Below are 26,912 nucleotides of genomic sequence, written 5' to 3' on the forward strand. Positions count from 1 at the left end.
GGGATCATTTTGACCTCAAGAGGTCTGAACTTTTATTGCTGTCATGGGATTGAAACAGTGCCAGTGCTTCAGTCGTGCTCTTTAGAGGTTGCTATGGCTTCAGTTGTCCACCAGATGTCACCGTCACTGAAGCTTTGAATCTTTTTCGGCACAATTGTCAGGAAAGCCTCAGTGCTTCATGAGGCGTCACTTGCCCACCACTAGCTACAACCCCTGCTGCCACACAAAGCAAAAACAGAAAGGAATAAATAAAACCAAATCTCTCAGGCGCGTGGACGACTGTCCCAGGTGTGTGAGGATGCAGGTTCGGTTCTAATTAAACGTGTATTTTTGTAAAAAAAAAAACAAAAAAAAACGGAAGGTTCGTTCTTCTCAAATCTGCGAGCTCTTATTTTGAAACACAACCGGAACCTGACCTCTCTGCCCCGGATGTTATTTAAAGTAGCACCGCGCATGGCTCCCTCAGTTGAAAGCAGCTCGGTTGTGATTCTTTGGATTAACAGCGTCAGTTCGAGTGTTATGAACCTGTGACTCGGTTTGTTTTGCTGTTTAATGTGTATTGGACCGACTCTTCCTGTTTGACGTCGGAACATTGTGACTTAACGCGGGTAAGTTCCGATGCTAGCTAGCTAGCATGGTTAGCTCAGCTCTGGTCTCGGGTTGTTGTGAAGTCGCTGAATTTAAAGGTTTTATCTGTGACGGGAGGCAGCTGGGTAGTTTTGAGATGTGTTTCTGTTTATTTCACATGATAAATATCGAATCGATGGGATCAATAATCTTTGGCTGTTTTGTTGATGCACTGATCCGCCTGTTGCTGCTTTATTCTCTGGCTTGGCTTTGGAACATGAGAGTTCCTTTGGTTCTGTGTGTTCCAGGTGTGACAGTCATGGCTCACATCACTATCAACCAGTACCTGCAGCAGGTGAGTTCTGGCTTCCGGGCCTTTATTTTGAAAACACCTGCTAACTTTCTCACCTGCACATTAACCATCGATTCACCTGCAGATTTACGAGGCCATCGACAACCACGAGGGTTCGTTCTGCGCCGAGCTGCTCTCCTTCAAACACCCGCACGTCGCCAACCCGCGGCTCCAGGTGAGGTCCCGCTGCTTACGGTAAAAAAACACAGAGCTTAGGGTTGTTACGGTACCGCTTTACCTGTGTGTGTGTGTGTGTGTGTGTGTGTGTGTGTGTGTGTGTGTGTGTTTTCTTTCAGCTGGCCAGTCCGGAAGAAAAGTGTCAGCAGGTTCTGGAGCCGCCGTACGATGAGATGGTTGCAGCTCATCTCAGGTAGGAGGATTGTTCTGATGAAAACCCACTTTTTGTGTCGGACCCAGTCGGTTTATTAGGAACCCCTGTGTTGGACTGATCATCGGGGGCAGGCGTGGACTCGATTGTAACTTCAGCCTTTCAAATTCAGAACCTTGTTTGCAGAGAAGCTCTTGATGGGACATTTGTCATGTGTTCATTTTTGTTTGCATTTTGAATTTCTTGGCTTCATTGTGCTTCTCCATGGCATCACCAGCTCATAGAAACCACACCTCAAGCTGCTGCAGGTAACCATAGTAACCCTAACCTGTGTTGCAGGTGTACCTATGCTGTGGCCAATCACGACTTTGTTGAAGCCTACAAGTTCCAGACGCTTGTCGTTCAATATCCTTCACGATGAAAACAAACCAAAGTAGTAGTCAACAGTCAATCAACAGTCAGTAATCAGTCAGTCCTGCTCCTTGACCTGTCACATCCTTCCTAAGGGCGTTCCAGTCACATAAAGAGGAAAACTGGTGAGTGCAGAAAAACAGCGGTCCGACATGCGAGTGAAGCTGGTGTAAACACGCAGCCAGTGAACGCACCGTGACTCCTCACTGTTGGCTTGTGTTTCAGGGCTCTGCCAGTGATGTTCGCTGTCACGCTGGATCTCAGGATATTTGCCAACAACGTAAGAATCATCTTGATTTTTGTGCAAACCACAAAATATGTCAACTCCCTTTTTTATGAAACAAAACAAACTCAAAGTTCAGTTTTTCTAAAAACATGTTTGTGTGTGTTCAGGCGGAGCAGCAGCTGCAGAAGAAGGGCAAAGGTCAGCCGGGGGAGATGCTGGAGAAGGCAGCAGAGCAGCTGATGAGCTGCTTCAGAGTTTGTGCCAGTGACAAGTCAGTGCACAGAAAACACACACACACACACACACACACACACACACACTGTGCACCCCACTGCTGAACACCTGAATGGAAGATACCAGTTCATTGTCTCCCCCTTCCACCCTCATTTGAGGTGGTATCTTCTGGCTTCTGATTGGCTGAACACACCTGATCCAGGTAATCAGCAGTGGGCGGGGCATAGTTGGATATTCCTGTGCAGCTCTTGTGTTGTAGGAAACAGGAAGGTCTTATTGTCACATCATTTTTCATGTTTGCAGCCGTGCTGGGATCGAGGACTCAAAGAAGTGGGGGATGATGTTTCTGAGCAACCAGCTCTTCAAGATCTACTTCAAGGTCTGAATCACTGCTCATTATTGATGGAGATTGATTGTCAGCTGAGTAAATCTGAGGTAGTTCCTCTGTTCTGGGTGTCTGGACTGAAAAGCCTGACCTGAGACCACTGGCTGGTTGTTGGTGTGGAGGTAGAAAATGGATCTGTGTGGAAAAGCTGTTATATCAGGGACCAAACAGGTTTAATTCATCGGGAGGGAGGAGAAGGGGAAAGATGACACAGGTGCACAGCTTCATGTTTATCACGTCTATGGAGTTTAGACGCCTGTTTAAACACAGAAGAGAAATTCTTGCAGCCTGCTTGCTGACTGTAAACGAGGCCTTTTCTTCTTCATGGGCTGTTTGTGCTTGAGTAGGAGCTAAATGAGCTGAAACATCTGTCGGTCACAAAATGTGAGATTTAAAGAAACGATGTAAAGTTAACGAGATCAGAAGCTTCTCAGATTATTGTGGTCTCTGTCAGGACAAAGGTTTAATCACATTGATCTTGTGATGGATCAGATCAACAAGCTGCACCTGTGTAAGCCTTTGATCCGAGCCATCGACAGCTCCAACCTGAAGAACGACTACAGTCCTGCTCAGAAGGTCACCTACAAATACTACGTCGGCCGCAAAGGCATGTTCGACAGCGACTTCAAACTAGGTACAACTACTGCAGTACTTCTTCGCTGATACGTCTTCTGCCCAAACAGCTACGAATGTGGTGTGCTTTGTTTCTGCAGCGGAGGAGTTTCTGTCTTACGCCTTCCACCACTGTCATCGCTCCAGCCAGAAGAACAAGAGGATGATTCTCATCTACCTGCTGCCTGTCAAGATGCTGCTGGTTAGAAACCAGTTTAGAGCCGGTTTAACCAGTTTAATCCAGTTTATATCTAGTTTGAGTAAAACTCCATATTTCACTGCTCAGCACTGATGCATCATGGGAGAGATGTAGGTGTTCCCAGTATGACTGCAGGTTATTGCTGCTGTTTCAGGGCCACATGCCGACTCATCAGCTTCTGAGGAAATACGACCTGATGCAGTTTTCTGACGTCACCAAAGGGGTGAGGTAGGTTGGGGCTGGGGGGGACGATGACAACACAGGAAGTGACATCACACTGACAGGTGATCTCAGATGAGCAACTGTTTTTGTTTTTTCTTTTCAGTGAGGGGAACCTGCTGCTGCTGAACGAGGCTTTGTCCAAACACGAGACCTTCTTCATCCGCTGTGGCATCTTCCTCATCCTGGAGAAGCTCAAGATCATCACCTACAGGAACCTCTTCAAGAAAGTGTGAGTGCACCTACGCCGTAGTTACAGCCCAAACAGAACCTTTAGATAGCCTGAACCGTTTTTGCTGTTCCACTTCACCCTCCAGTGTTTCCCACAAGTACAAAGCTACTGAAACAAACAGGTGAAACAGCTGTGACTGTGAGGAAACAGATTTTGGACAGAAAAAGCTTCTTACCTTGTCAGAGCTGATTCCAAGACTGTCAGTCTCATGCTGCCCTGCAGTGACAGCAGAAAAACACGATTGTGGACACATGTTGACCCGAGCTGACTCTGTGTGTGCAGGTACCTGCTGCTGAGGACCCACCAGCTGCCTCTGGATGCCTTCCTGGTGGCTCTGAGGATGATGCAGGTGGAAGACGTGGACATCGATGAGGTGCAGTGTATTCTGGCCAACCTCATCTACATGGTGAGGACACACACACACTCTCTCTCCAGTCCTACCTGGATTTTAAAATACAACACGGACCAACACCCAGCTCTTCTTCATCTGTTGTTTCAGGGTCATATCAAAGGTTACATATCCCATCAGCACCAGAAGCTCGTGGTCAGTAAACAGAATCCATTCCCTCCCCTCTCCTCAATCTCCTAGACTACATTACCCACAATTCCCTCCTGGAACTTTTCACCCTCCTGTAAATTTTTTTTATTTTTTATTTTTTAAGTGTTCTGTAAAAAAGCTGAATAAAACAGATGCTGGTTTGTACAGAGTGTACCCGACTGATCACTGAAGTAACCATGTTTGATCCATCTGTGTTCCCTGCAGGCTTTGGACTGTGCATTGTGGGTATTGGAGTCCTTATTTTACAGATAGCCTGAACCGTTTAGTTCTTTGTGTCAAAGCCAGTAAAGAAAGTTAAAGTTGCTTTTTCTTTTTGTTAGTTTTGACATCACGCATGAGGTTTAGCAGTTTGATGCTTCATGATTTGAAACACACACAAACTGATCTACAGTCAGTATTATGTTCTCCACTGGAGAAATAATGAACCAATCATGTTTTATATTAGAACAAAATATTCAGGGCCAAACATTTGGTAAATAGAGACAGTTGTTTAATGTGATTGTGAAAATAGTTTTTAAACATGAGAAATTGACTTGTGGTTCAAAGGGACCAGTAGAAATATAGTAAGCAATGCATGTGGGGACGTTATGACATTAATACATTAAAACTAGCAGGAGGGTTGGAACCATTTGTACGTCACAGGTGAACTGAGCTGATGAAACAGCAGAAGGAACGTGATTAGTATTAGTAATTTCAGTGAAATGTCTTGGTGCTTTCCTTTTCCTAAGGAGTTCTAGAGATGTTGCTGTAGGTCTGTCAGTGAATCTCAGGATACTGTCTGACCTGGGGCATCACCTGGGCCTCGGTTGCCTCCAGCCTCGGTTTGATCCAGTTCAGGTAACGGGACAGTTTGATGAACACCAGGCTGCTGCTGCCATTGCATTCTGGAGACGATAATATCATCAGCCCGGTGAGAAACGCTGTGCCCTGCTCCTCCGTGGCAACAGGTGACCCCACCAACAGACCGCCACATCTCCTGACCCTGACCTCTGACCTCAACCCGCTGGCTTTTAGGGGCCCTTCATTCTGAATCTTAGAAATGCTGCTGTTGTGATTTTCTGCTCCAGTGTCATTGTTGTGGGTTTGGTTCTGGATGACTGTAGGTCCATTGGGCCTTCCCTGGGTGCCATTTTGGTTCTCTGAAGGTTTGCTCAGCGTTGTCTGGGCTCCGTTTTGTTTCCCTACACGACCACTTGGACTTAGGGCTCGGTAATTGTTCCTCACGGGTCCATGTCTCCTCCCTAGCGGTCTGTTTGTTCTCTCCCCAGAGTCACTGTGGTTCCCTGTCGGCCCATTTGGGCTCCTCCGGCCTCCACTTTGCCTCCTCATGCAGAACATTTTGTTGCTGAGCGGGTGTGAGACGTTCACCTGGCTGCGACACTCGTCCAGCATCATGTAGACCAGGTCCTGGTTGGGTCTCCCCCCCTGCTCCTCGACAACGCCCGTCCTCCCAGAATGCATCAGGATGTTTTCGCTGAAATCCTTGGTGGGCAGGCAGATGTGGATGAGGGCGGGGCCAAAGGGCAAGGGGCTGGCCAGCTGGAGAAGTGCGAGGTTGTTGTCATGGTGATCTGCACGGAAGCGGTCGTGAACCATCAGAGCCTGGACAGGAACTGTTAGCTTGTTGCCTAGGAGACGAGACAATACTTCAAAATAATGTCCTTTGGTTCAAGAGCTCTCTCAAACTTCAAAGTAAAAGTCTACCCAAATAATTAATTAACTTCAGAATCTATATTTTGTCACTGCTGCTTTTACTGGATGATTTAAGTCATTAAAAATAACTAAAATAATTTTATAGTAAAAGAAAAAATTCAAGAACAGTGGAATCTGGAGATGAACTGTCTTAAAATGTAAGTGTTTGGTTGATGGAGTCTGATACCAGTGACCACGAGGAAGTTGGAGGGTCTGAGGTCGGGTCCTGAGTCGAGGAGGAGGCAGGTGGCAGCGGTCAGGACAGAGCGTCGCCCTAGCACCACTCCTCCACACAGCTCCACCCCTCTGCTGTTCTGCAGGGTCACCTGCAGGTAAAAAACAAACCAACAGCTCCGCCTGGTTTCTGTAACATTTGGGTTCTGGTTTCGTTGGCGTATCATTCATGTTTAACACAACGTGAAACCTTCGTGAATGTCCCCCACTCTACAGAGGGTTCATCCTCAGGGTTCACATCTGTGCAGCAGGTTCGCAGACAGCTCTATCCGAAGTTGGCTGAGAGGCTCTTACCTGCCAGGGGCAGTTTCCATGGCGACACATCGATGCCGTGGTGTTGAACTTGCTGGGAAGTCGTCCACATGCAAACTCCACTGAGGACACAAAGGGGTCATTAAACCAGCGGTCTGAGCTGTGTAAACGTGCTGTTTGGTGGCGGTGGGTGGAGTCTGACCTTCAGGTGAACAGGTGCGTTTGTCGCTTTGCAGCTTGAAGCCTGACATGCAGGAGCAGGTGAACGAGTGGTGGGACACCGTGCACAGCTGGTGACACGCTTTCGGGCCTTCAGTCGGGCACTCGGCAATTTCTGAAACACACATCAAAAACCAGACACCAGAGACTGAATCTTAAAATCAAATTCTGGACTTCAGTTACTCACGAATGTGATTAAAAAGCCTGTTATCAAAGCAGCCTGAATAAATTCTGTATATATAAATAAATCATTATGACTCCTGAGTAGGCGGGGCCTGACCTGGTATTTCCGTATGTTGTGCAGAGGGTAGTTGTTTTCTACTTTGTGCTGGTGCTCCCAGTTCACAGACTGGTCCGCGGCGGGGGGCGTGGCAGGAGCAGTGGAACCCCCCCACCTTGTCGGTGCAGTTCCCCCCGTGGAGGCAGGGGTTGGGCTGACACTGGTCCCCGTCTGGTCAGTGGAAAACCATTAAGTTAATGATGTGGTGAATTAAAAACTGAAAATTCACAAGTATGTCAGAAAGTTTGAAGTTCTTGGTTTTGTAAATTGCACATTAGTTATTAAATAAATGGTGAATATTCAATGATTATCTGTGTCAGGATTAGGACGAGTCCTTGTATTGTCTTTATTTCACTATTGTGACATTAGAGTTTGACAGTTTCTGTGTTTTTCTGTCAGTAGTTCAGAACATGTTGAGGCTGATGAAGACTCACCGTAGTAAACCGTCCAGAAGGCGATCTGTCGACACAAAGACACAAGTTAAAACCAGAACCACTTTCCTGTTTCTCCAGAAACATTTTAGTGTCAAGAGTCCAGCTGAGAGGAATTCGGCCTGCTCACAAAGACTAAATCATGTTTGCCAAATGTCGTCTTATCTGTGTCTGACCGTCTTCTCGTTGTCTTCAAAATACTCTCGGGCCTCCTCGAAGTTGCACAGCTCCTCGTAGCACTCCCTCTCCAGGTTCCCCTTCAGGATCTCCTCCAGCAGGAACATGTTGGCCCGTCTGGACCTGAGCAGCACGCTGTTGGCCTGTGGAGCTCGACGAAACACTGACGAGAAACAAAATGCATCCTTTTACATTGGTCGCCTGCCTGCGCCCAGGACGTCTTCGATAAACCTAGTCCTAGTAGGTCCTCATGGTCGGATTACAGGCCCAAACAGCCTCGGGCCCGAGAGGTCAGAGGGGCCAGGACCAGAACCTCTGTATAAAGTGAGTCTTACTATTTGTTGTTTGAATGTCTTAAATATATTCAGAACAACCATAATCCATCTACAATACTACAGTTCAGTATCAAAGCTTCAACATGTGATTTGACCATTATCAGAATTAATAGCACAGAAACATAGAAACAGTGAAAATCAGAAACCAAAACGTAAACAGTAAAAATGTGTTTGGTGTTGGTGCATATATACGCAGCCTACTGAGAATATAGAATAATAATCACATGTTATCGTTTGTTGGCTGTTTATCCAGGGAGTTAAGTTTGATGCTGAATTATGTCGTCGTGCAGCCAGAACTTTTGGATTCATACTAATCAATCGATCAATAACATGTCATGTAGCCTCAGATTCATCGTTATCATGACGCTGAAAGTCATAACTGCGACATCCTGAGTTCACTGGGTAAAGACTTTGACTGCACACGCAGAAAACTTTACGTTTCTAATTTAACCAGCGTTTCCAGAATGATTGATCTGTTTTCTAACCAGCAAATGTCTGTTTCAGCACGATGACAGTAAACTGCCAGAGGTCGAAGGTCACAGGTCTGTCTTACCTTCTCCTTGGCTGAGGACCTGAAGGGAGCAGGCGAGGAGGTAAAGACACAGAACAGACGCTCGACAACAAGCCGACATGATGCTGACCGCCATGACACTGACTTCACTGCAGTCACACACACACACACACACACAAACACACACACACACACACGCACGCACACACACACACCCCTGACTCACCCTTGACTCACTAGTCTCATTGTACAAGCAGCAAGGTGGGAAATCTCCTTAAATATTGACCGTCGTTTTATTTTCTGTAACTTGTTACGCTGATCAAAGCAGATTTAGAAAGTGTGTGAACAACCGAACTCCAGTAGAATTTCATCAAAAATAAAAGTGAAAAATCTGTTAGATCAGCAGGCAAAGCTGTGCTGCGATGGCACACGTTCATAATAAATCTGTTCTTTCACGACGTTCCTCGTTTCACTGGAGTCAAATTTTGATCTGAGCACGTCACATCTGCATGTAAGTGTTAAAGAGTTAAAAGCAGCGGCTGCTGTCAGTAAACAGTCTGTTTGTGCAGTGGACTCTGGCCTGTGCTCTCTGTCCTCAAACACACAAACAAGCAGCAAACCTCACCAGGTTTGATTTCACTTGAGGATTAATCATTGAAAATGCTGGAGGTTTGTCAGGGTCCAGATAAATAATAATAATTTAGATCATATAAAAACTGCTGCTGTTAGAGATTCAATTGTTCTGGAAGAGTTTTCAGGGTTTAAGGAGCCAAAAGTCATAAAACACAAAAATGTCCCCAGTGTCCAAATAATATTAGTTTGACTGAATCAAAGCCAAGGCCTCTGGCTTTTCTTTACACGCCAGGCTTCATTTCCAGCCCATCGTGATGCGTTCAGGGTTCTGTTTAGTCAAACGTCAGTCCAAAGCCAAAGGTCTCAGTTTACAGTCATTACAAAAACAGGGAATCCTCATGTTTTAGGGGCTGGAACCAAAGGTTGTTGGACTTTTTTGGAAGAGAAATCACTGAAGTAATAAATTAAGGCTCAAATTGACACTAAACCTTAAAAATGAAAAGTAGGAATAAAAACATTAGTGGTCACCAAAATGTAAAAAGTTTACTTTCTACAATCACAAGGTCAGAAGTCGATATGAAACATTAAAATAAAAATCTTTTCGTTTTAATTACATGAATGTCACACATCAGGCTGTTGGAAGATTATTTATTGGGTTTCAGCTCCAAAGTTTCTGGCACTGACCGATTTATAAAAAAAAAAAAAAAAAAAAGTACACAGACATTTTGTTTTGTTTACACAAATTCAAATGGTTTTTAGTTCCTCCAGCTCCATATTGTGTTGACATCCTGTTTTTATTCTACTGATCCAAGTTCATTGGTTCTGTACATCTTTGTGTTTTCATGGAATCGCTCTACATTTACTAGAAAAATACATTTGTTGTTTTGTTCATACTCTTCTTCTTCTTCTCTCTCAAATAGACAAAAATCAGTTCCTGCGGGAAGAGGAGGAGAAATTATCAACATGTCAGACACGACTGTTTTATACAGGGAGGTGATAATATGTCAGATGTGCTTTCAGCTCAGAACAGCTTGAAGAAAAGTGGTAACAGGTTAATGGTGTCGAGCTGTCACACGTTCTGTGACTGTCCGTCTCAACTACAACATTTAAATGATTATACAAGACCCCCGAGTTGTTCTCTGGGACATCAGCGACTCAGACTCAGGTGACCTCTGTCTTACAGGTGCAGCCTCTTGATGGCGCTGTGGTGCCTCTTCACCCGCTTCCCGCCCTTGTCTTTGGCCGTCAGCCTCTCGATGCCGTCGTGGATCCAGCGGATGTACTTGGACACCTGGGTGTAGACGCCGTACTTGCCTCTGCGTGCGCAGCCTTCGCCCCAGCTCACGATGCCGGTGACGAAGTAGGTGTTGCGGTAACGCGTGACGTGCGGCCCGCCACTGTCCCCTTGGCAGGCGTCCTTGGAAATCGAGTGGTATCCGGCACAGAACATGCGGGTGGAGATTCGCAGCTGAGTGGATTCCATGCAGGTGAGCCGGTCCACGTAGGGCACGGTGAGGCGCTGCAAGATGGTGGAGGTCTGCCGCCCCTCGCCGACACGACCGAAACCACTGACCATGCCTTCCTGCTGCCGCATCAAGACCTGCGGGAGGAGGTGAGAGATTTGACAGAGCGGAGTGTTTTCTCCTGTGGTGTCCTAACAGTTGACCATGGTGGGAACAGGATGATAATCTGTGTGTTTGTTAGATAATTATCTTAGCTTAAAGATGGGAACCAGTGTGACCCCACAGTGTGACCCCACAGTGTGACCCCACAGTGTGACCCCACAGTGTGACCCCACAGTGTGACCCCACAGGGCGACCCCACAGGGCGACCCCACAGGGCGACCCCACAGGGCGACCCCACAGGGCGACCCCACAGGGCGACCCCACAGGGCGTTTGTTCAACTGATGGACTTAGAGGTTTGGTACATGGTAAGAAAAGCTGACCAACTGGTCTGGATGTTCACCTTTTCAGCAAAGTCTTGCTCAGGCATGCAGGCCGGCAGGATGAACCTGGTGAACTTGATGGGCTTGGTCAGTTTGATGAGTGCGATGTCGTTGTGGTAGGTGTCCGGCCTGTACTTGTTGTGGGTGATAATAGTTTCCACGTGGTGCGTAGCTTCATTGCCCTGATTCACCGACGTGTCAAACTCCCCTGATGCACAAAACGACAAATATTTGACCAAACTGTCACTGTGACTTAGCGCTTAAACACAAATCAGTGCTCCTGGGTAGAAACGTTTGTACCGAGCTTGACGTAGATGTAGCGCGACTGGTTCATGCAGTGGGCGGCGGTCAGGATGATGTATTCGTTGAGGATGGTGCCTCCGCAGAAACCCTGGTCGTCCTCATTCAGGAGGAGAGCCTGCAAATACAGAAAACAGGAAGCTGTTACTTCTACTGCCTCTGTTACTGTGCTACTCTGGATCTCTCCAGATGGTCCTCACAGAGGCAGTGATGGACTCCTGAAAAGGTGCAGGTGCCCCGGTGTGTCCAAGAAAAGCCCATCTACATCGCTCCTTACTTTAACTGGTTACTGCAGTAAAATCAAAAGCTCATGTTGTTGTTTAAGAAGAACAAAGTGCCTCCACCTGCCATGGACATTCTCCAGGTGGGCAGTCCTCTCCGCCCACGATGCGGGTAAACTTTGCCATTTCAGAGTGGAGCTGTTCCTCGAAGACGTATTTCTGCACGGTCTCGCTCTTGCTGCTGTTCCCAGGAAGGTTGCCCGTGTTCTTGGTGGAGTTGGTGTTGAGGTCCGTTAGGTTCGACCGGATCGTGTTCCCCGTGGTTGTGTTGTGCCGCTCGTATATGAAAACAGTCCGGGTGTCTGTGCTGATGATGCTGCCACATTTGAAGGTCTCTGCAAGAGTTTGTGTGAAGGTTAGAGGTCAAGGTTTGTACACGAAAGGATTCATCGTTTAAAGAACCAGCTAATCTGCAAACAGAGCTAGGCCACTTGGACATTAGACATTTCTGGTATACAGGTGGAGATTTTGAATTTATATTATTATTCTCTATATTTTATGCCTCATTCAAGGTTTGAGCTGTGAGGTTGACAGGAACCTGACTCCAGCCCCTCTCTTACGGTTTGAGTTGCAGGATTTGTAATCTGAGGCCAGGAAGTATCCGTCAGCGCAGGAACACTCAACGGTTCCTCGGACCACGTTGCAGAAATGTTCACAGCCGCCGTTTTTGGACTCGCAGAGCTCAGGGATAACTGCAGACACAGAGGACACTGTCAAGGCTGCGGAGAAACAATGTGGGATTTGAGGTACGTGTCAGGACAGGTCGATGCCAAACCCTTTGCAGGACGGTCTTTGGGGGCACCCCAACCGCATCCCCAAACTGAGCTAAACCTACAAGACGGTCATGTTTTCAGGGAGAGGCTCATGTTTCTGGGTCTGTACCGATTTCACAGTTGAAGCCCTGGTACCCAGCCTGGCAGTAGCAGGTGTAGCTGCCGACCCCGTCCTTGCAAACTCCTCCATGTGCACAGGGCATCGACTCGCAGGCGTCGCCATCTGCAGACACGGAGCAGGTTCAGTCAGAGACGCCTTGATGACCTTTAGCCACAAAACCTGGTTTACATGCATGAAGCTTAATGTGTCACGGTCTGTTCTGCCCCTTTGTTACAGCTCTTTAAATCTGGTTTTACTGATTCTTTTTCTTCTTTTGCTTTTTCTTACATCACCCCAACAAATTTCCAAAAACCAGATGGTGCCTTACCGATATATTTGACCCAAAATTCGTCCTGAAAAGAAGAGAATTAAAATCTCATCAGTATGTCTCAGTAATGGATCTCAGTGATGTTAAACTACAGATTCTGAGTGTTTGGACACAAAACATGAAATGCTGACGTGATTGATTGAAAAATATTCTGTTGAGTTTCCTGAGTCTGTGTCTGTCAGTAAAGAAGCTCCCCGTGCAATTGTTGGCGTGTGATGGATTTAAGCTTGTGGATCTAAATTAGTCTCAGCTCTAGTGGAACACTGGGTTTAGTTCTGGTGTGAACGTGCAGAAGGTTAGTACAGTTTTCTCTTTGTCTTCGAAGATTTCTCGCGCCTCCTCCCAGCTGCAGCGCTCCTCCATACACTCCCTCTCCATGTTGCCTTTTTTCAGCTCCTCTAAAAAAGTGTTGGCTCGTCTGCGACGGGTCAGAACCTGACTGGCCGCCTTGTCGTCCAGGAAGACTGCTGGGAGACAGAGACAGTGCTAAATAATAAGTCATTTTCCCAGCAGAAGGAGCAGATATGTGTCGGCTGCAGCCTCTCAAACATGAGGAGAGTAGTAAATTTAGAGTTTGAACTGCTGGTCCAATAAAACAGATGAACCAGATGTTCCAGATGTTCCAGCTGGAGGCTGTGACAGCCATTTTTCAGTGTTAAAACGGTCGATCAATAATGAGAATAATTGTTGGTTGCAGCACTAAGACAGCAAGTGGTTTGTCTGTCCAATCAGGTGAAAGAAACTGTCAATCATGACTCGGTGTTAGTGCTGCTGCCATGTTGACATTACACACAACATACTAAACACACACAACAGGACGGGGTCGAGGGTCACCAGCCTCCGGTGAGCACTCCCCCCCCCCTCCTCCTCCTCCCCAGAAACACACAAATATACACATATACTTTCCCTCCATGTTCTTCTTTTTCGCTCTTTCTCAAAGATCAGGCTGGATTTGGCCAACGTACCGTGAGCGGCGGCGAGGTGCAGCAGCACGAGGCCCAGGGACAGGCGCTGAAACCAAAACATGGCCCCGGATGGAGGTGGTGGTGATTTTCGGCTGGAAGAAACTCGGTGTGCTGAGCGGAGGTAACGCAGCCTGAATGTGGAGACAGGGAGGGAGAGAGGAGGGGTGGTAGAGCGGGCATTGACCTGAATGGAGAGAGAGGGGGAGGAAGGAGTGTCGACACGGTTTAATCTGCAGCGTTTCAGACACTGAGTTCTCACATGTTCGTCTCCCCTGATAAGAGTCATAGCTGAAACGTCCAGTTCGCTGTTGTTGACGTCTGTTTCTGAACTTTCCTACTTTTGTTCTTCACTTTCTCTGTGACTCAAACCAAAAAGCTTCAGCCTCTTTTCTATAAATGTTCTCACAACTAAACAGCAGAGGTTTTTAGGAAATGAGGGAAAGGAACAGACCCCTGATACCAAACCAGATTACTGTAAATACTGGGTTAGGTTCTTACTGTGCAGTGGGGAGAAAAGGAATGAAGCTCAGTTTCATGGTCTTTTCTTAGTCAATGTTGTTTTTGCTCCTCAACGGCTGCGTCTGACAAAGAGACGTTTGTTTTCTACACCTTCCTGTCGTACGTGTGTTTATGTTCTCAGATCTACTGGGGCAAGCAGTGTCCGCCAGACTGAATTCTGGGAAACACATGGGAACACATATTCCCGTAAGAGCCGGAGTGTGAAGCAGATGATGCAGCTTGTGTCAGATGGAACAGCAGATCAGTGTAAAGGGCGTTCCAGATGTTTTGCATCAGAAACCTGCTGGTCCTCGTACGTGCTGGTACAGTTGCGGGAAGGAACAGGAAGGGCGAGGAGGAGGAGGAGGGAGCTTTACAGTAAACCCTGGTCAGGATCAGCTGCTGCTTCTGAAAACAGAACCAGGAATATTAAAAACCACAGAACTGTAGGATTAATGGTTGAATAAAGTGATAGGTGATAAATATAAAAACATTATCAATAGGAGTAATAATGTTAATGGGAAACGTAGAGAAAAATGCAGGAGTTTCATAATGTTCCACAGTGTCAATAATAATAATAATGATAAATGATCAAATTTAGATGTTTTGATTGAAATTAGCAGCCGGTGGTATTTAGCTTTTATTAATAATATCCTTGACTTCGTTCAATGTTGGAGGATTTTTAATCTGATTTAAAATGAACCTTCTTTGTTGTTTGTTTTTACTTTCTGACCTCGTCCATCAAAGTTTTGTGGTTTCAGTTTGTGGCTTGTTGAAGTGTTTTTACTGTGTTTTCCTCCAGACCAGCTCAGAATTCACATTCATGTCCTGCACTAATTTACTGCTGTTGATCTTCCCAGACAGCAGAGGCAGCACTGAGCTCTGTGGAGCAGTGTGAAGAAGAACAAACACCTGTGCTGGGTGTCACCTGGTCTGTGTGGTCCCTGTTGTTTCTGTGATCAGCGGCAGAAACTTGAGCCGGTGCCAATGAACAAGATGCTGTTTTCACCACGTTGGACTCCAGGAGGCTCGAGTGAGAAGGTCAGCAGCATTAACTATCTAATGAAGTACCAGGGACTCGGTTTGATCCTTTATTGGCTTCACCTGTGTCCTCATGCCGCGTTCATGACACACGGGCGACGCAGTAAATCTCAGCTACTCACCAGAAAATGGTTCTGTTTTTATTTTAAAAACCAAAAATCCAGCTGTTGTAAACAGGAGAAGGTTGTTAGTTAAGCATGTTATAGTTTAAAAGGTCTCAGATTGTGCTTGATGATACACAGGAAAAACTGAAGCTTCATTAAACACATTCCTTTGGGTCAGATTCTTGTTTCTGAAGGTCCAGTTGCTGGAAGTTACATCATTTCTCACAGGTGTGTGTTCTGAGGATTTACCTGCCTGCTGGTTTCTGCATCCATGAGAACTGTTTGTTTTTCTTCAGAACACACTGGTATAAGATCTGATATTTGACATTAACACCAAAACTATGCATCAGAAATTTTCTCAACGTTACAGCCAAACACTGACGTCAGCAGAGGCAAAGCTTTTATTTTTTACATCAGAGCCAAACCAGAACCCCTGGGGGAAGGTGGGAAATTAAAGCATGTTCATGTTTCATAGTAGAATAAAACAGTTTGAATTAAAAACCTTGAAATCCTGAATTATTTTCTAACAATCATCTTTTCTTAAACGACTTTCTGTTGCAGCAGGTCAGCAGGCGTCTCTGCAGCGTTCTGATTGGCTGCCGTCATGGTGGGCGGGTGTTTAATGGCTTCCTCCACCCAGTCCACAAAGTTGGCCATGTTGGCATACACCCCATAATACCCGGGGTGTGAACAGCCCCGCCCCCAGCCGACCACACCTGTAAGGAAGTGGGTGGAGCCATAAAGCGTGACCAGCGGGCTGCCGTCGTCACCGCGGCAACTCTGCTGGCTCCCCTCCAGGTATCCGGCACACAGCATGTTGCCGGTGATGTTGAACTTGGCCCTCTGGGAGCACAAGTGGTTCTGGATGATGGGGACCAGCATCTTGCGGAGGATGGGGGAGATGGGAGCGCCAGGTGGGGCGCCAGCCGTCTGAGTGTTGCCGCCGCTGGTCCTCCGGCCCCAGCCGGACACGGTGTGGTAACGGATCGGCAGGAGTTCCCGCTCTGCGAAGTTTCTGGTGGGCAGGCACACGGGGACGACGTGGCGGTTCAACGTGACGTTTCGGCTCAGCTGCACCACGGCGACGTCGCTGTCACCTGTCGCTGGGACGTAGCGTTGATGGACGATCACCATGGAAACAGGTATGTACTGTTCTGTTCCCTCCTCCATGTCCAAGTGGTGTTCCCCTGGGGACGCAAACCAAACCGTCAGTTTCAGACAGAACCACACTTTATAGAACAGAATTTGACAGTGGTACGGAGCCGGGACCTGCCACCACGGTGAGATACTGGGCGCTGTGGCCGTGGACGCAGTGCGCTGCAGTGACGACCCAGTCCGGGTAGATCAGAACTCCTCCACAGTGACTGGTCCCGTTCAGCTGCAGCAGAACCTGATCAACAGACAGGTCTATGGTTTATTGGGGGCCGTTACATGCTGAGTGAAACTGAAGGTTTTGGCCCAATTCTTGTTTCAGAGACGTGTCGGGGGCTAATTTGTGAACAGCTTGTGTAGGAATAAGAAGCTGGGTCCATCTGCAGCGTTTACCTGCCAGGGACACTGTCCTCTGGGACACTGGTTGGCTCCCACTGTCCGGAGCAGAACCACGTCACTCTGGTTCAGGCCTGTTTCCTGTGGGGCCAGACGACCACACGGGAACTCCACTGTAACACACAACAACACGTCACCTTATTTTTCCTGACGCCGTCTGTGAAGGGACCATTGGTTCGACCGGCAGCCGCTCCGAGTCCAAAACGTCGATTGATCGGTTAGTTATGGGAACGTGAATTAATCAGCAGCAGTTCTAATAATCAAAACCTGATTTTTAGGTAAAGATGCTAAAACTGATGCAGGAGATAACACTGAATATTTGTCACCTTGGGTTAAGGTTATAGAAATTATTGATCGCTGTATAAACAATAATCAGATCAGTGTTAGTTTTTGATGCAGTGTCAGTGTTGCCAGGTTGGACAACTTTTCCTTGTGACTTTGTGACTGGTAAAATCTGATGTGTTGTTATTCCCTGGACGACTGTTTGTCTGAGATTATCTCCGATGTCCTCAAATCATAAACATCTACAACCTGAAGTCAGAAAAACATGGCCCTTCTACCTGCAGACCTTCATTCATATTCCTGCTGTTTCTAAGCTTCCCATTTATTCTTATTGTGTGGGTTCTTGTCTGACCTGGCAACGCTGTGTAGTGTTTGTTTCTGAGGGCGATGCAGGGTTTCCTTGCACAGGGTTTGCCCAGACTCGGTCATAAATGTGACCGTGGACCTAGAAGCAGTAGTTTGTGGTGTTTGTACCCTGAGCCACACACTGTCGTCCGTCCTCTCCCAGTCCGTATCCGGCGGCGCAGGAACATTTGCGTCTTTCTCCGGAGCCGTCGCAGAAATGGTCACAGTATCCGTTCTGGTACAGACACTTCAGGGAATCCTCAAACTCTGAGGACAACACAACAACACTTGTTTGTTCAGATGCAATAAATTAGGTCGTTACATTCACATACAGTTAATTCGACTGTTGCGGAAAATCCTCCAAAACACTGGAAGATTCTGATTTGTCAAAATAAAAATAATTAATAGGATAACTAAAACAATTCTGTACCTGTCTGACAGTATCGGCCTTCGTATCCCTCAGGACACTGACACTCGTACGCCGTCCCCACGTAGACACATGTCCCGTTGTTTTGACAGGGGTTGACCAAACAGGGGTCACGGTCTGACGAAAACATGAACAAATAAATGACAAACTCAGTCCATAAAGGTCTGGGATAATAAACAGCCAGGCTGTGAATGGTACTTACATGGGTAGGTCAGCCAGAACTGCCTCTGAGGGAAGGAACATCAGTATTTATCAGTGGTTCTGTGATTCTGTAGGCGATGAAGAGCATAGTGCAGGAAGTTTGTGTTAAAATGAGACCGGCTTACCGTCTTGTCGTCATTTTCAAAGACCTCCCGAGCCTCCTCGTAGTCGCAGATCTCCTCGATGCATTCCCTCTCCAGGTTTCCTTGTTTGAGCTCCTCCAGGAAGCCAGTGTTCGCTCGCCGCCATCTTTGCAGCACCGTGTTGGCCTCGTGCTTCTCTACAAAAACTGAATCAAATGAACGAGCATTTGTTTGGTGCCAGTTTGTGGCTGCTCTGATTCCTCTAATGCCCCGAGGAAACACAATGAGGTGGTGCAGACATTTCTCCCACTGTAGCTACGTTCATTTACCAGAAAGACCCAGTCCGGATTTTACCGATTTTACCTTTACTCTGTAAATCACCGGCAGGGTTAGGAAGGGTTTGTGGATTATCTGAGCAAAAAGAATTAAAGTAAACCTGCAGCAGCCGTGAAGCCCAGCAGCAGAATCCAGACGGTGCAGCAGCTCTTCAGCAGCATGTCGGCCAGAGTTCAGTGACCCAGTAAAACAAGGTCCAAGAGTATTTTAGAAGGTGGAGCTTTTTTACTCCATGCCCACAGAGCCTCTGACACCAAAAAACACATTTTTAGTCAAGTCAGTAAACACACCAGAGGAGGTCACTCCTCTGAAATGGTTCTGATAAGGCTCCGTTTATAAAGGGGTTCAGTTTAAGTCAGAATGTGGTTCAGACCTGTCTCGCTCAGTCAGGCCTGCAGTTATTTATTAATGAATCAAAGTGAAACTGAGCCTTATCAGACAGAAAATGCTCTGCAGGGAAACTCCACATCAAGCAGTCTGGACTGGATCCTGTTGACACGCATGACGAAATCATTAGCACGTTGCAAAAGCAGCAAACACAATCGACCCTGTTTCTGTGTGAGAGTAAAACCAGATGATCTTTAACCGAGCTCCAGACAAATATGATAAAAACATCTTCCTTTAGTTGTGCAGAGATTTGTTTATTTGTTTATTCATACAAAAGCAAACTATCAGTTAATCATTGAGTGGCACTCAAGGTCAAAGGTGATGTCTTCAGTGGAAAACCCAAAAGAAAAGATTGTTCACATTGTTGATTATGAGAAAAGCTGCTGATTCTTCTTCTGTCGATTGTTGTCGTGTGTGAGTTGCCAGTTTCTGACCATCATCCATGTTGTCGATGCAACTGAGGCTTTCTCAGAGACGGTGCCCAGTAATACCAACGTGAACTGCTGTGGTCGTTTCCCCCAGTTTCCTGCTCCCTCTAACCCGTCAGGTTGTCAGGTTGTGCACGATCGCCTCTGTCTTGTTCTTCAGTGGCTCTGGAGTCGCTGTCCGGTTGTGGATCCACTCCAGGTAGTTGGACACCCGGGTGTAGATGCCGTAGTTTCCAGGCCTTGCGCAGCCCTTCCCCCAGCTGACGATGCCCAGCAGGAAGGCCGTATTCTTGTACTGCGTCACCAGAGGCCCGCCGCTGTCGCCTTTACACGAGTCCTGCCGACCCTCGATGTATCCGGCACAGAACATGTTCTGGGTGAGCACAACGCCGCTCTCCTGCACACACTGCTGTGTCCGGATTCGTGGCACTCTCAGGCGTCGCAGGAGGTGCGAGGTGGGTCCGTTCTCACCCCTCCTGCCCCAGCCGCTCACCGTGTGCATGCTGATGGCCCACAGGTCGAGCTCTGCCAGCGAGCGTGTCGGCAGGCAGGCGGGGACGGCGTACTGCGTGTAGACGATGGGCGACGCCAGGCGGAGGAGGCCGATGTCATTGTTGGCGGTGCTCTGCACGTACTTCTCGTGCATGATGATCTGGGCGACCTGAATGTGCTGCTCCGTGCCCTCGTTCACCTCCGTGTTGTGTTCTCCTGACAGACAAAGAGCAGGGTCAACAGCCGCTGTGTTTGGGTAAAGCCAGTTAGTCCAATAAAGTCAGGATTTCTACCTGCCACCACCTTCAGGAACTGAGCCTCGGTGTTCTCCAGGCAGTGAGACGCCGTCAGGATCCATGTGGGTTTATAAATGACCCCTCCACAGAAACCTTTACCTTTGTACACCAGCAAAACCTGACAGACAGCAGCAGTTTGATTGTTATTTTCAAACATACAAACAAGCCTAGAGGCTTCCTAGCAGCTTGATTAAATGTTAAACTCTTAAAAACTAAACCAAACAAAGTAATTCTGCTCTGAGCTCTGTTTCTTTACTTTTGTCGTCTGACGTCTTAGCAGGCTGATTTTGTAAAACATGTTTTTAGCAGCAGCTTTTCTAATCTTTGGAAACTCTGGGATTTCCACCACAGTCTGGTCTGCCTGGAGCTTCAAAGGTCATAAAACAGTCAAGTAATTTCAGGACTGACCCCAGCTCGACATTAATAGGTGAAGTGTTCCTTTAACTGTGGCGTACCTGCCAGGGGCATTCACCTTTGGGACACTCTGTTCCTCCGACGATTCGAGCTCGAGGGTCAAGCTGCTGGGTCTTGTTTTGATGCTGCAGCACAGGGACCATGCCACATGCTATTGCCTCTGAAACAACACAACACAAATGTTAGAAACGCACAGTGATTTTTACGTCGCTGACACAATCTGTTTCCCTCCAAGGCTCATCCCACCTGTGAAACCAGTTCAGTCATGGTTCATGAGCGTTAAATAAAACCATTAAACATTAAACTTGCTGGTTCCAAATTCTTAAATGTCCATATGCTTTTGTCCCACGTATGATTGTTGATTAATAGACAAAACAATCATCACTGGGTCCCAATTTTCCTTCTACACAAAGATAATAAGTGATTGATCCATAATTGATCAGATCCTGAAGCCGTCCTCAAACTCGCCTTTTGCTCTGCAGCTCCGTGCGTCGGCGTCCAGAGAGTAGCCGTCCGCACACGAGCAGTTTAGTTTTCGTCCTCCCTCGCCTTCGTTGCAGAAATGTTCGCAGCCTCCGTTCTCCAGCAGGCAGGTGTTGGGAACGTCCATAAACTCTGAACACGTTCAGGTTTAAAACTGTTTAGTTTTCTGTGAAACAATTTGTCAAATTGCATATTCGTTCTATTAAACATGTATTTTCATTTCTACTTTAAATGTTTACTACGTTAGCAGGGAAATACTACAGTCAAACATAGTTATGTGCAAATACATAATCAGTAAGGTCTCAAAGAGAGATGATACGGGACCAGGAACTCCACACAAGAGCCCAAAACACCAACATCAGACAAACCACAAATCTCAGGAAATACCATACAATAGGTGGTAATTTCAGTTTGTTGAAGTAGATTTGTGCAGGACTTTTACAGGCCCGATTCCCCGAAAGTGACTAAAATAGACTAAACTAGAACTCCAGGGCTGTGTCGGAGAACAGACTGCATCGGTGCAGGTTTCCGCTCCACAGGTAGTTAAGACTTAGGATTAGTTTGTGTATTTTTCTCACCAAGCTCACAGTTGAGTCCGCTGAACTCAGGCAGGCACAAGCAGTTGTAGGACGAACCCTGTGCGGAGCAGCTGCCACCGTTGAGACAGGGGCTGGACTTGCAGCTCTCCGGGACTACAGGACCAGAAAAACCTGGTTATTTTAATGCGTCTGTGTGGCTGATGACACGATGCAGGTGTTGTTACAGGTGTAGTTTTCTCAGGGCGTCTGCAGGTTTGTCCATAGCAGATATTCACTTTAATTAAAATGGTTATTTTTCAATGGATTCTCTGCTGTTTGTCCCTGTTCAGGTGGAACATGATAGAAAACATTTTTAATATGAACCTGAACCAGCAGTGGGATGAAAGTGTGAGGCTGCTTACCGTTATACGTCCTCCAAAACTCGTCCTGCAGCAAAACAAAGGCGCGTCAGTTGTCAATAATTCCAACGTTAAATATTTGGGAAAAGTCTTTAAACCCTAATAATCTATACCAAAATCTCATTGTACTGGCAATAACATTTTGTCTGTGTGACTCAGTTTGAGGCTGGGCCACACACAGGATGATTATTTTACTGCTCCTGATTGAGTCCGGGCCTCAATTCAGGAGGGATCGTAAATATCAGGCTCAGAATCGCTGCCCTCAACAAATTATAATCTATGTAGTGGTTCGGGATAGAAAATGGACAAAAATCAAATTGGATCTGGTTTAAAGATGGAACTGTGAGTTCTGCAGGATGTGTTTTTCCAGTGTCGGACCGTGGTCTCGGTGTGTTCGAAAACCTCCCGGGCTTCTTCATACGAACATTTCTCCTCCAGACACTCCCTCTTCAGATCTCCCATCTGCAGCTCCTCAAACCAGCCCGAGTTATACCTCCGGGTCCGCACCAGGACGTCACTGGCTCGATCTCGGTCCAGAAAGACTACCCAACAGAGAAGGAAGTAGTTTAATACTTTGATTTATGTATCCTTCAAAGCATATTTGCTGTTGCAGGTTTGCTCTCTGTGCGTGTTCTTTCTTTTTCTCACTCTTTTCTAAACAGCTGATCTTAAATTCCTAATTCACTTTAGTGATCCTGAGTTTCCCTCCAGCTCCACCATCAGGCTGGGTAAACTGGGATGTTCACGGTCCCCTGAGGATGAACTGTAAAAACTTGACTCTGGCTTTTCATCTGATCAGATGCCTGCAGAACTGATGACGTCTCCAACGTCATCCACACGCTAACATGCTAATCAGCGTGTAAACATCAGCACGTCAGTCTAATCTGAACTTTATGTCCCAGTCCTCAGTGACTAACACGAGACACACGAACCACTACAAATCATTTCAGTCTGAGTTTACTTCTACTTGAGTCCAGTCTGGTAAACTGGGAACAAGTAACCGCACGGTTGCTGCGCTGGGACATTTTGACTTCCTCACCTGAGGCCGGCTGGCAGCTGGAGAGGCCAAAGACGACGGTGACGAAGACTCTCAGCCACATTGTTGATTTAATCAGAAAGTCAGCGCTTTGCTGCTTCTTTATGGATCCAAAGGTGCAAAGTCTGATCCCCCCCCCCAACATCCCTGCAGCTGATCACATGTTCCCAGTGGAAATAGCCCACCTGACACACACCGAGTGCTGCTGGTTAGAGGAGTTTTTCAGGGAGCATCCAGTGGTTTACTGAGCTGAGATTGTTACGCCTGTATGGATTGGAAGAAATTAAATAGATGTAAACGTAGTAATATCTAGAACCAGGTCTTTGTTTCCAGGGCCAACATTTTGCTTTTACTGAATACACTGATGCTGCCGCTTTGTTGGAAGACTAATATGAGCGTAAATCACAGCAACATCCACGTCATGCATGAAGGTCCATCATTCAGGATGTTTAAACACACATTTAATAGGCTTCATGTTAAACCCTCATATGACAAATTCAGGTTAAAATGTTGGCGTCTTTGGCAAAACTTAGGCCACAAAACTTCTGCAGTGTAGATGAGATGTTTGCAGGTGTAGCATTTCACTGTAACATGCAAAATAGTCTCATTATGACTCTGACAAGTCTTTTATTTGACAGGACACAAACGACAAAACCACCAGTAACCTTCACTCGTTTCTGATCTTTCCTTCAGAGCAAAATCAAGAATTTTTTCTTCTTCCAGCCATAAAATAATTTGACAAGAAACCAATTCACTCTTTTACATTTAAGTCCCAGTTTAGTGACTTTAAATTCAAGCAAAAAGACTTTTTTTTTTTTTCCACCTTTTGAAATGCAGCCATTACACAGGTGGCTGGGCAGGACAAGTGATCTGTTCCATTGTTTTTGCATAATTAAAGACCATATTAATTAATAACACAATTAAACTGTCACGTCCCAGTTGCCTGACCCACTTTTTCACCCAGTGGACATGATATGCTCGATCCAGCTCAGGAAGTTGCTGACCCTGGTGTAGACACCGTACAGGTTTTCGTTAGCGCAGCCCTTCCCCCAGCTCACCACACCTGTCAGGAACCAGGTTTTCTTGTAGCGCGTCACCAGAGGTCCGCCGCTGTCGCCCTCGCAGGCATCCTGACCGCCAGCCCTCACCCCAGCACAGAGCATGTTCTTGGTTATGTTGAGCTTGGTGTGGAGGCGGCACTCCTGCAGAGGGACCCTTGGTAGCTGGAGGCGCTGGAGGAACCTGGAGGGGGGCCCGTGCTGTGCCAGGCGTCCCCAACCGGACACAGTAGAGTGGCGAATGGTCGCCAGCGTCCGGCTGAAGGTGCTGTTCTCGCCGGGAAGGCAAATGGGCACCACGTGGAGTCCCAGTTTGACCGGGCGGTAGAGCTTCATCATGGCCAGGTCACTGTCGGAGCTGGACTGGTTGTAACCAGGATGGATCACAAGTTTGACCACACGCCGTCTCTGCTCAGTCTTCTCGTCCTCCGTTCGGTCATGTTCACCTTTACAGGAAGGACACTTTGACATTCTAGTCTAACATCACGTGAATCTTGAGATTTATTTTTTAAAAAGGTGCATGTCAAAGGTTGTCTACAGAGAAAAATCTTACCGACAGTGACGTGGAAGATGGCGATAGGTTTTCGCCAAACGCAGTGAGCTGCAGTCAAAACCCACTGATCTGACAGGACGATGGCCCCGCAGGTGTAGACGTTGTTTTCAGTCAGCAGAGCCTGAACAGGCAGACAGTTATTTACTGATGGACATTACAGGACTGATCAATGAGGAAAAGCTTCATGCTGAAAATAAACTGCATGGGTCAGTCATTGTTTTTAATAGTGAAAATGTAGAGGCTGCTAGAGTCCTAGATTTAGGAGGTAGCCCATAGACAGGCCTACATTGGAGTAAAGAAATGCCAGCTGTTTGTGTTCTGGTGCAACATGTAATATTTCTGCTCCCCCTAAGCTACAGAGACTATTCACCTGCCATGGACAGTGCCCTTTAGGGCAGATTTTTCCGTTAACAACCCTCGGGGCAAAATGCACTAGTGGTCTTCCACAGGGGACAGCAACTGGACCGGAGAGACAAGGAAACAGTCAACATGTGGGCTTTGACATAAGAAACTATGAAAACCTGCATTATCCTGTAAAACTCATCAGACCTTTGGGCAGGCAGGTGCTGTTGTCCTGATCCAGAGTGTATCCATGAGCACAGAAACAGGCAGAAGAACGATCCGGAAACTCTCTGCAGAACTGTTCACATCCCCCGTTTCTGTAGCGGCAGCCGTTGGAGGTTTGTCGAGCTGCAAAGAGACATATACTGTTGACAACCTTTCTTTATGGTGACTTTTAGTCAACATCAACAGGTTTTAGTTGTGGATGTGATTCCTACCTTTGTCACAGTTGTGTCCATGGAAACCAGGTGGACATTTGCAGACGTAGGTGTCGAGCAGGCGAGTGCAGGTCCCTCCGTTCTTACACGGCGCCGACAGGCAGTGGTCCACCGCTGCAAATAGGAAGCCTGGGGTGAATATTATGAGGACATAGCGTGCCTGGGTACAGTCTGGTGTTTGGTATTTTGTCTCTCTAGTGGTTTTGTCTTTGCATCTGTTTGTAGTCATTTCACTCATTTCTGATCACTAGCAGTCAGTGACTAATAGATCAGTGAAACCCTAAATGTTGTCACATGGCAGGCAGGATCCCAGTACCTGTGTACCTCCTCCAGAAGGCCTCCTGAAAACAGCAGAAAACAAAATTAAGGAGAAAAACAGCACCAACAGTAGACCATGTACAGACCACCACTCTCAGCCTGCACTGACCAGCTGTTGTGGCAGAGCGAAGATCTCCTTGGCCTCCTCGTAGGAACATTTCTCTTCCATACACTCTCGCTCCAGATTGCCTTGCCACAACTCCTCCAGCATAAAGTTCGCCCGCCGACTGCGACGCAGGAAAACGCTGGCCTCCGGTCTGCTCACAAACACTCCTGGTTTATAGAGAAACACAGGGGAAGGATATAAAGACAGAGCTCACCTGAATTCATCAGCGAAGACGTGAGAAGTGGTTGAAAGCTCTGGAAGCTGTAAGTGGAAGTGTGTTGCTGAGTGTGTCCATTAGAGGGATAACATATGAAGTAGCAGCTAATACATTCATCAAACATATTAACAGTGATGTTTAAGAACAGTTCTGATGAGGGGAAAGAAACAGCTAATTTCTGTTATTGATATTGAACCTCATCGGCCAGTTAACGTGTCAACCTAACTTCAGCATGCTAAACATTCTCTTTCCTCTTAGAGGAAGAAGTGACAGATAAACGTCAAAACACATGAAGAAGATGAAAAAGACCATAAAGGAGGAGAAGAAGGAGAGCACTGACCTCCAGGAAACCCAGTGCATGCTGGGAGACAAGCGATGAGGAGTCGTAGGAGGAAGAGCCGCTTCATTTCTCTTCTGACAGACGCCATGTTTGTTCTTCACTGATCAAAGGTCAGAAACTCTGAAAACACACAAAACAAATATTTCTGCACTGATGCCTGTTCTGTCCTCCGGTACCCTGAGTCAGGTTCTTCCTGTGGGCAGCTGGTCCACTCTGGAAATCAACTACTGGCACAAATATCAGTATCTGTGGCTTTGTCCTTTCTGTCGTGTTTAAAATGAACCAGAATTCAGCAGTACAGTATATGCAGAGGTCCAGTATCTCGTCCCTTGGCTCATATCAACAACTCAAAGACAACTGAGGTTTTAGGTCCCCCCACAGGGCCAATGAAAAGCTTTAGCTTCCTAAGGTGCTCCTTTGGATTATGACCCCTATTATAGAACCAGCCTCTTTTTAGGTCCAGTTTCTGGACTGACTGCAGG

The 26,912-nt window shown here is 46.9% G+C and overlaps 6 protein-coding genes and 1 long non-coding RNA gene across 10 annotated transcripts; 2 read left to right on the forward strand and 5 right to left on the reverse strand.

Annotated features, from left to right (window-relative positions):
- The first annotated feature begins 368 nt into the window (after positions 1-368).
- Positions 369-4,451, forward strand: pcid2 (PCI domain containing 2). 2 transcript variants are annotated; one of them, XM_026301352.1, is made up of 15 exons: positions 369-608; positions 876-922; positions 1,005-1,094; positions 1,216-1,289; positions 1,587-1,652; positions 1,742-1,783; positions 1,884-1,938; positions 2,052-2,155; positions 2,422-2,497; positions 2,996-3,137; positions 3,217-3,317; positions 3,469-3,542; positions 3,640-3,765; positions 4,048-4,171; positions 4,265-4,448. In XM_026301352.1, the coding sequence occupies exons 2-15, from the start codon at positions 887-889 to the stop codon at positions 4,352-4,354; spliced, it is 1,200 nt and encodes a 399-aa protein (XP_026157137.1). In that variant the 5' UTR covers positions 369-608; positions 876-886; the 3' UTR covers positions 4,355-4,448. The 2 variants fall into 2 exon arrangements, with proteins under 2 accessions (XP_026157137.1, XP_026157138.1); XM_026301353.1 differs by lacking the exons at positions 369-608; positions 876-922 and having other exon boundaries at positions 1,011-1,094; positions 1,744-1,783; positions 4,265-4,451.
- A 346-nt stretch (positions 4,452-4,797) lies between these two features.
- Positions 4,798-8,973, reverse strand: prozb (protein Z, vitamin K-dependent plasma glycoprotein b). Its single transcript, XM_026301336.1, has 8 exons — positions 8,498-8,973; positions 7,609-7,772; positions 7,436-7,460; positions 7,002-7,172; positions 6,705-6,836; positions 6,545-6,624; positions 6,204-6,342; positions 4,798-5,952 (listed from the first exon to the last, which is right to left on the reverse strand). Exons 1-8 carry the CDS (start codon positions 8,589-8,591, stop codon positions 5,081-5,083), a joined length of 1,677 nt encoding a protein of 558 aa, XP_026157121.1. The 5' UTR covers positions 8,592-8,973; the 3' UTR covers positions 4,798-5,080.
- Positions 8,974-9,735: 762 nt separating this feature from the next.
- Positions 9,736-14,327, reverse strand: f10 (coagulation factor X). Of its 3 annotated transcripts, XM_026301335.2 has the most exons (10): positions 14,220-14,319; positions 13,722-13,905; positions 13,060-13,223; positions 12,757-12,781; positions 12,438-12,551; positions 12,116-12,247; positions 11,619-11,890; positions 11,275-11,392; positions 10,995-11,182; positions 9,737-10,628 (listed from the first exon to the last, which is right to left on the reverse strand). In XM_026301335.2, exons 2-10 carry the CDS (start codon positions 13,780-13,782, stop codon positions 10,206-10,208), a joined length of 1,497 nt encoding a protein of 498 aa, XP_026157120.1. In that variant the 5' UTR covers positions 13,783-13,905; positions 14,220-14,319; the 3' UTR covers positions 9,737-10,205. The 3 variants fall into 3 exon arrangements, with proteins under 3 accessions (XP_026157118.1, XP_026157120.1, XP_026157119.1); XM_026301333.2 differs by having other exon boundaries at positions 9,736-10,628; positions 13,722-14,327; XM_026301334.2 differs by having other exon boundaries at positions 13,060-13,220; positions 13,722-14,323.
- Positions 13,719-16,056, forward strand: LOC113127115 (uncharacterized). Its single transcript, XR_003295379.1, has 4 exons — positions 13,719-13,842; positions 14,362-14,532; positions 15,080-15,260; positions 15,926-16,056. It is a non-coding gene; the product is annotated as an uncharacterized LOC113127115 (long non-coding RNA).
- On the reverse strand, positions 15,783-18,875 carry f7i (coagulation factor VIIi). The gene is made up of 8 exons (XM_026301342.2): positions 18,687-18,875; positions 18,293-18,456; positions 18,169-18,193; positions 17,970-18,083; positions 17,669-17,806; positions 16,910-17,025; positions 16,634-16,754; positions 15,783-16,551 (listed from the first exon to the last, which is right to left on the reverse strand). Exons 1-8 carry the CDS (start codon positions 18,745-18,747, stop codon positions 15,905-15,907), a joined length of 1,386 nt encoding a protein of 461 aa, XP_026157127.1. The 5' UTR covers positions 18,748-18,875; the 3' UTR covers positions 15,783-15,904.
- A 335-nt stretch (positions 18,876-19,210) lies between these two features.
- LOC113127094 (coagulation factor VII-like) lies at positions 19,211-23,176 on the reverse strand. Its single transcript, XM_026301344.2, has 8 exons — positions 23,063-23,176; positions 22,402-22,565; positions 22,027-22,051; positions 21,665-21,778; positions 21,072-21,218; positions 20,645-20,763; positions 20,187-20,307; positions 19,211-20,109 (listed from the first exon to the last, which is right to left on the reverse strand). Exons 1-8 carry the CDS (start codon positions 23,121-23,123, stop codon positions 19,517-19,519), a joined length of 1,344 nt encoding a protein of 447 aa, XP_026157129.1. The 5' UTR covers positions 23,124-23,176; the 3' UTR covers positions 19,211-19,516.
- A 699-nt stretch (positions 23,177-23,875) lies between these two features.
- On the reverse strand, positions 23,876-26,560 carry f7l (coagulation factor VII, like). Its single transcript, XM_026301346.1, has 8 exons — positions 26,431-26,560; positions 25,877-26,040; positions 25,766-25,790; positions 25,450-25,563; positions 25,220-25,360; positions 25,041-25,129; positions 24,671-24,791; positions 23,876-24,563 (listed from the first exon to the last, which is right to left on the reverse strand). The coding sequence occupies exons 1-8, from the start codon at positions 26,516-26,518 to the stop codon at positions 24,016-24,018; spliced, it is 1,290 nt and encodes a 429-aa protein (XP_026157131.1). The 5' UTR covers positions 26,519-26,560; the 3' UTR covers positions 23,876-24,015.
- Between the last annotated feature and the right edge of the window lie 352 nt (positions 26,561-26,912).

Source organism: Mastacembelus armatus, chromosome 2, assembly GCF_900324485.2.
Source record: "Mastacembelus armatus chromosome 2, fMasArm1.2, whole genome shotgun sequence".
In the NCBI taxonomy this organism is placed as follows: Eukaryota; Metazoa; Chordata; class Actinopteri; order Synbranchiformes; family Mastacembelidae; genus Mastacembelus; species Mastacembelus armatus.

Coding starts and splice junctions, on each gene's coding strand:
- f10 (XM_026301333.2), bottom strand. CDS start 14,007: ATGACTCTTATCAGGGGAGACGAACATGTGAGAACTCAGTGTCTGAAA. Junction 12,782..13,059: donor TCGAAGACAAAGAGAAAACT/GTACTAACCTTC, acceptor TCTTCTTTTCAG/GACGAATTTTGGGTCAAATA. Junction 12,248..12,437: donor GGGCTTCAACTGTGAAATCG/GTACAGACCCAG, acceptor CTGTGTCTGCAG/TTATCCCTGAGCTCTGCGAG.
- prozb (XM_026301336.1), bottom strand. CDS start 8,591: ATGGCGGTCAGCATCATGTCGGCTTGTTGTCGAGCGTCTGTTCTGTGT. Junction 7,461..7,608: donor TTGAAGACAACGAGAAGACG/GTCAGACACAGA, acceptor TTGTGTCGACAG/ATCGCCTTCTGGACGGTTTA. Junction 7,173..7,435: donor CTTCTGGACGGTTTACTACG/GTGAGTCTTCAT, acceptor TCCACTGACCAG/ACGGGGACCAGTGTCAGCCC.
- LOC113127094 (XM_026301344.2), bottom strand. CDS start 23,123: ATGTGGCTGAGAGTCTTCGTCACCGTCGTCTTTGGCCTCTCCAGCTGC. Junction 21,779..22,026: donor GTTTTGGAGGACGTATAACG/GTAAGCAGCCTC, acceptor CTGGTCCTGTAG/TCCCGGAGAGCTGCAAGTCC. Junction 20,308..20,644: donor AAGGTGAATGCCCCTGGCAG/GTACGCCACAGT, acceptor GCTGTCTGTCAG/GTTTTGCTGGTGTACAAAGG.
- pcid2 (XM_026301352.1), top strand. CDS start 887: ATGGCTCACATCACTATCAACCAGTACCTGCAGCAG. Junction 2,156..2,421: donor AGAGTTTGTGCCAGTGACAA/GTCAGTGCACAG, acceptor TCATGTTTGCAG/CCGTGCTGGGATCGAGGACT. Junction 4,172..4,264: donor TGGCCAACCTCATCTACATG/GTGAGGACACAC, acceptor CTGTTGTTTCAG/GGTCATATCAAAGGTTACAT.
- f7i (XM_026301342.2), bottom strand. CDS start 18,747: ATGCTGCTGAAGAGCTGCTGCACCGTCTGGATTCTGCTGCTGGGCTTC. Junction 18,194..18,292: donor TTGAAAATGACGACAAGACG/GTAAGCCGGTCT, acceptor TCCTTCCCTCAG/AGGCAGTTCTGGCTGACCTA. Junction 16,755..16,909: donor GAGGACAGTGTCCCTGGCAG/GTAAACGCTGCA, acceptor TCTGTTGATCAG/GTTCTGCTGCAGCTGAACGG.
- f7l (XM_026301346.1), bottom strand. CDS start 26,518: ATGGCGTCTGTCAGAAGAGAAATGAAGCGGCTCTTCCTCCTACGACTC. Junction 26,041..26,430: donor ATGCACTGGGTTTCCTGGAG/GTCAGTGCTCTC, acceptor TCTATAAACCAG/GAGTGTTTGTGAGCAGACCG. Junction 24,564..24,670: donor CATCTTCCACGTCACTGTCG/GTAAGATTTTTC, acceptor CTTCCTGTAAAG/GTGAACATGACCGAACGGAG.